The 6,797-nt window shown below is 33.3% G+C and overlaps 1 protein-coding gene across 1 annotated transcript; it reads left to right on the top strand.

The window, feature by feature from the left end:
• Window positions 1-1,605: 1,605 nt before the first annotated feature.
• Window positions 1,606-3,392, top strand: LOC113780721 (beta-amyrin 28-monooxygenase-like). The gene is made up of 2 exons (XM_027326500.1): window positions 1,606-1,728; window positions 3,099-3,392. The coding sequence occupies exons 1-2, from the start codon at window positions 1,606-1,608 to the stop codon at window positions 3,390-3,392; spliced, it is 417 nt and encodes a 138-aa protein (XP_027182301.1).
• Window positions 3,393-6,797: the final 3,405 nt, after the last annotated feature.

Below are 6,797 nucleotides of genomic sequence, written 5' to 3'. Positions count from 1 at the left end.
ATTCCAACTTCATCGATGTCCACATGCTCATCAATTACTTAGGATCTGTTTGAAATTCACCAATCCCATATTGATAACTTGGGCTGACAATTAACGGTAATAAGCCTTTGAAATAAATTGTACAACCAGTGAATATAAATTGAACCACCTTCAGAACAAAGAGATTGTCCAACTATTTGTTGTTTCTTTCCTTTTTCTTTGGAGAAAAACATAAGTTAATTTGGAGGAATAAGTTTGAATGTCTCTAAAATGATAAGGAGAAAAATCTGAAATACTTATTCCGATTAATTTTTTTTTCAAATGAGAAATTTACAACCTTCATAAATGTTTTCTTCAAGTGCTTAGAAGATTCATCAATGATTTTGGCCAGGTCTATCGCTTTAGAAAAGTTTAAAAAATCCAGAATTGCTGACATTAGATTTGGCCTAAGAAATAAGGTTGAGCAATTGATTTCAGGAATCGTGGCCATATTTTACAAATGCCCATGTGGCGATGCTGGAGTGGAGGCCATGAATGGAAAACTGATGTAAGCTACATACCTCCTTCTCATACATAAGAGCCTATTTGAGAGATGAATTTATCCAAGTCCCACTTACCAAAAGTAGCTACTAGGCAGCCAAGAGATATTATATATGGAGCTCTTGCTTCTATTTCTTGCCTAACAGTAATCTTTTTCCCACCAAAATCCAAAGCCATATTCAATTCTCAACTCCCCCCTGGCACAACTGGTTTTGGCCAATTGTTGGAGAAACCTTCCAATTATTCAACATGGTGCAGAAGGGAATCCCTGAAAAATTTTTCATGGATAGAATGAAAAAATACTCCAAGGAAGTGTTCAAAACCTCACTACTTTCAGAACCAACTGCTGTTTTTTGTGGGGCTGCAGCAAACAAATTTCTGTTCTCAAATGAGAATAAGCTTGTTTCTCTTGCTTGTCCAAGAAATATCAGGAAAATCTTCCCATATTCTGCAACGCCAACAACAACAACAATAGCTGATTCTTCCTTGAACTCCGTGTCATGCTGTTAGGATTTTTCAAACCTGATGTTCTGCATAATCTTGTTGAGGTTGTCGATTCTGTCGCGAAGAAACACTTTCAAACTCACTGGGATTTCCAAAAAGAAGTCAATGTTTTATCACTTGTCAAGAAGTTTGCCTTCACGGAAGCCTGTAGAGTTTTTTTGAGCATTGATGATCCTAACCAAATCCAACATTTTCCCGAGCCATTTGATGTAATGGCTGCTGGGATTTTCTCCCTTCCTATAAACTTACCAGGGACTTCATTTTATCGTGGAATATTCAAAGCCGCACATTCTATAAGAAAGAAATTATTAGGAATTATAAGGCAAAGAAAAATGGATCTCGTGGAAAAGAAATCATGTCATGCTGATGATCTTTCATCATATCTGCTAACCGTGCCAGATGATGGAGGCAAATTCATGTCTGAGCTGGAAACTGCTGATAAAATATGGGGCTTGATTATCGGTAGCCAAGACTCAACTACCACAGCCATCACTTTTGTTATGAAATATCTTGCTGAATTTCCCGATATCTATTGGAAAGAAAATTCCTGGGGAGCCGCTAAATTGGAAAGACCTACAGAACATGAAGTATGCCTGGAATGTGGCTTGTGAAGCACTGAGACTTGTACCTCCAATTCAAGGGAACTTCCGCGAGGCCTTAACTGACTTCACATTTTCCACCTTCTTCATTCCGAAAGGATGGAAGGTATGGAACCTTTTGATCTTGAGTTAACCTTTATTTGAGAGCATGGTAAATTTCTTTAAGCAGTTTATAAAATGAATTAAATATTCTTTTTGATAAAAAAGATCATTTTATTTAATAAATTTGCAATAATGGCAGAAATATATCAAACATGATCCATATACATATAGATATGAAATCTATAGATATAACATATTTAATAAATCAATACAAATAAAGATAATATTGATATTTTTACACATCTTCCATTCGAATGAATCATTGTAGCTTAACATATTTGTGTATGTCTTTTGATAGTCACACTTGATTAAAACTGATTTAAGTCCAAAGAAAATTTTAAATTTGACAATAATAGAAAAATTGCATATCTGAAAAAATAGATCTTAAATCTACAAAATCTCAAATTTTACAAAAAAGATAAACAAAAATAACTTTTACAAAGAAAAACTCAGGAAACTGCGCTAGAACAATTTAGGAGAGAAAAGAAAAACTCTCACTAAGAAATCTTAAGAGAGAAGAATCTCTCATTGGGAAATCCTAGAAAAGAATTTATTCAAACAAGAGAAGCTAAGAACCAGAGAGAGCACTTCCTCTAATGTGGAAGAGAGATGAAGGAGATTTTGATTGAGTTAGAAAAGGAAAAGAATTTTAGAAGAAGAGACGATTTATGTACTGACAATGTAGTGATATTTTTATGTTAGCAATAATGAATGACTATCACATGTGGCTGAGTTAAATTTTAAATTTGACTTTATCTTATGTGGTATAATCTAAATTTGTTAGAATAAAAAATTTTGTACACTGACAGTGTACGTATGAAAAACTCACTCTTAAAAATTGAGAAACTCACAAATTATTTCTCTCAAACGTATTGCTAATCTATTTCCATATCCTTAAATTATAAGTATGCCCATCCCTATTTTCTAGACACTCACGAATCTTGAAAATCTCAAGTAATGACAAGTAATAACTTTCCAAGTTGTGTTTAGATTGAGAGATTTGATGAAGAATTTGAATCCTTTCAAATCTTTTTAATTGTTCAAATTACTCAAGAGATATTTGGATTTATAAACTAACAATTAATTTAGTGTTGAAAATGTATTTAAATAAGTAATAAATTACAAATCTAGATACTTTTTAAGTAATCCAAACAACTAGAGCGATTTAGATGGATTTTAAATCTTTATTCAAATTTCTCAAGCCAAACAAAACCCTTCTGTAGAGGTATTCATTTTCTATTTTACATGCAGTATCTGTTATGCTACTGAAATCCTTTGAAAAAACGGTTACTCTTACTTTGCAATGGTCATGTAGTGTACAAATGTGATACCCTCAAATTCTCTTTGTATCTAACTCCCTGGTATTTTGTACAGATATATTGGACCCCCAATACAACGCACAAGAACCCGGAGTATTTCCCTCAACCAGAAAAGTTTGATCCCTCCAGGTCTGAAGGAACTGGATCAATACCTTATGCATATGTCCCTTTTGGCGGAGGACCTCGGATATGTCCCGGAAAAGATATTGCTCGATTGGTTATACTGGTCTTTATTTACAATGTAGTGGGGAAGTTTAGATGGGAAAAACCCATTCCTGATGAGAATACTGTGGTGGTACCTGTCCCTTTGCCTGCGAAAGGACTTCCCATTCGCCTCTATCCCCATTGAACTTGAATTCCCATTGAGTCTATAATGGCAATGGAAGTAATGCACAATTGTACAAGGAGAGAGGGTTGTTTTATTTATTTTTTCTATCATAATTAAAGAGATTACAAAGGTTTATCATGCAATTAGACATGAGAAGAAGGAAAATTGTTGCAACATGCCAATGCATATTGTTGTCCACTTAACATTAAAAATTGTAAATAATCTGGTGATTTGAGACGTCTTGATAAAACTGAGAATGTAAATGCTTATGCATTATAACCACAATCGGATCTCTTTGAATTCACTAGTCTTGCTGAAATTTGTTGCACTCTTCGCTTTGTTTTCATTTTTGGGTTGAGAATCACAATTGATAAAACTAATCTTCTGTTAGGACTAGGAAAAGATGGTTTTTATTTTGCCAACTAAAGAACCCACCAGCTTCTGCTAGTTTGAACAAGATATGGGTTGGGAAGAATGATTTCTTTAGCTTCCTTCGCCAATTATTTATTTTTAAACGTGATTGATTTATGGGCTTGTCTTTTGACTTTTGATTGCTTTTTTGCGATTGCGTTCTTCCACTTATATTCATACATATGCTAAACACACGAGATCATACTTCAAATACTAAATTACTTCAAGAGAGTACATTGGTAAGAAGTTTTCCACCAGTTTATGAATCAAAATGCAGGGACAAAAAATTGAAAGATAATGAAAAAAAATGATGAAATTCCATGAAGAAGCTAATGGATTTCGTGGAAATCACCCAACAGAGAAGAGGTTTTAATTATTTTGTTACTAATCCGAGGTGAAAAATTGGCATTTAATCCGCATATAAAGTCACTAAAATTCAACGATCACAGTCTAATGCTGAGATTTTTTTTCCCTTTCTTTGTCTTTTTTGGGAGGTGGTAACTTGGAGTTTTCTGGTAATAAACGGTATTTCCTATATAATATTGGCACCTTATTCTAAAATGCTGAGATGGATGAGAAAAATATTAAGCTGGCATATGGAAGAAATGGGAATTTTTTGCTCTTTAAGCTGACAATTTAAAAGTCTAAATGTTGGTTCAGTAATAATATCAATTACGATATGTCTAATTTCTCATAACTTGTAACCGCAAGATGTCAATTGACTGTCAAAATGTTACGGAAAGAAACAAATTTGTTTGAAAAGGAAATGATAAAAGTAGATAATTGTTCCATATATGATGGCTTGCCTTATATATGATGGATGTGGTCACAATGGTTAAGGGTAACATTCATTACTGGTAACATATATTTACTGCACAATAATCGCGATTTTTTTTTCTTTATTAAGACAGATATTCTTCATTATTAATACCTCCAACTTTATTATGCTGAAACATTGGCGTCTATAATTTGTGGCAATTTAGCATATCGAAAGCAAGATCACCAGCTGGTAAAATGTGTTATATTTCAGCAAAAACCCATTTCTCCTTCGTAATTCTGACACTTTATATTTCCCCAGTGATATATGTTTCCGCAACTTTGGAACCATATGATGTCTATGTAGTTAACAATCTTCCTGATAATACTAGCCCTTTAATCATTCATTGCAAATCAAAGAATAATGACCTGGCAATTCAACATCTTTTTCAGAATGGCGGTTTCCATTGGCATTTTCGCATGAATTTCTGGGACAGCACTTTGTACTATTGTGGTTTTTTGTGGGCTCAGAAGAATATTACTTTCACAGTTTTTGATTCAGGCTTGGCTGATCATGAATGTGGTCGCAAGGCTAAGGACAACATATGCTATTGGTCAGTACAAAGTGATGGTTTTTATATTGCTAATATACTTAATCCACCTGCAGGTAGTTTGAAGAAAAAGCAGACTTGGTGATAAGTGAGAAAATTGTCATTCAATGCTGTTAATAAGTAAAATCTCTTTCATTCTTTACTTTTCTTCTTTGTTGGGCTTTTTTTTTTTCTTTTTTTGGAATTTGTATCAGTTTTGTTTCTTTGCATTCTTGGTCCAATATATGGTGATGATAGGAGGCCATCCTTTATCAAGATCTTTGGTAGTACCATAAGCATTAAGGGAAGCTAACAAATTCATGCCAATATTTTGTAAAATTTGTGTTTTCTTAAGACCAGGAAAAATACAACCTCGATGGATGTATGCATAATTCGTTTGTCATATATTTTGATAGTTCATATTTTAACGATCGCTTAATAATTTGACTATTAGGCATGTAAAATAATTGTTTCGAACCGACATAAAATTTCTCAATCACCATCCAATTTATTCTCTCTAAAGGATAGATGAACTGCATAATCTGATGTAGAATATATAACTACTCCATGTTCACATATATTAAAGAAATCGTATGCTTTTTTTTTTTCCTTGATTGTTTTTGTTGGGCCCTAAAAATATGTATTTTAGATGAGAGGTTCAAAGGAAATGAGCCCAATAGTTTATCAGCAAGAAAACAAAGCTTAAGGGAGGAAGTTGTATGAAAGGAAGATCAAAGATGGGATGGGTTGAGATGGAAATTTTATCACAAGAGGTAGAGTTTCAATTGGAGTTTTTGGTATTTTCTGCACAAAGGAAAGGAGAATGAACTGAGAAAGGACAAGCACATTCATCAGAAACTCTAATCAAGTTAATTTTCTATTCTATAGCAACAATTTAGGCAGGTTGTTTCTATTTCTAGTTCCTTTTGATCAATTTTTAATCCTAAACAAGGTAGAAAATCTTTTCGTAAACAGTTTTTATTTTGTATCTACCTAGAATTCTACTACATCAAGGGTCTTATTTTATTTTCAATCCAAGTTTGAAGGTTAAGACAGCCTAGATACCGGTATTATCCTTGGAGACACAAAAACATTGCATAAACAGGGTTTGAAAGAAGGATCTTGCGAAAGCCTGCTGGCAAGAGGATTTCTTAAGATGAGAGTAATTTGTTATGTTTCTAAACATAATTTTTTCCCAAAAAAACAAATAAATAAGTCAAAAAAAAAGAAAAGCTTTTCACCATCTACATTTTGGAATAGTGGATGCTATTCCTTTTTCCTTTTGTTATTCTAATGCATGAAGTTTCGTGTTCATCTTATCTCAATCGTGGTCTTTCCTCAATAAAAAAAAGGGAACAATATCCCCCCTCAGCACGTGCGCGCGTACACACACATATGTGTGCATATATATATATATATATGTATATATGTATAACTTATGGCAAATTAAGCATTTCAAAAGCAAGATCATAGCAAATAAAATGAGTTTTCTTTCAATTAAAATCCCTTTTTCCTTATTTGTCCTAACTATTTACTTGGTTCAAACCATGCATGTATTTGCGGGTTTAGAACCATATAGAGTTTTATATAGTCAATAACCTTCCCAGTGATACTAGTCCTCTTAACCGTCCATTGTAAATCGAAAAATGATGGTCCTGGAATTCATCAG

The sequence above is a fragment of the Coffea eugenioides genome, chromosome 8, assembly GCF_003713205.1.
Source record: "Coffea eugenioides isolate CCC68of chromosome 8, Ceug_1.0, whole genome shotgun sequence".
In the NCBI taxonomy this organism is placed as follows: domain Eukaryota; kingdom Viridiplantae; phylum Streptophyta; class Magnoliopsida; order Gentianales; family Rubiaceae; genus Coffea; species Coffea eugenioides.
Note: the sequence above shows the minus strand (reverse complement) of the source record. Positions and strands in the feature narration are given on the sequence as shown.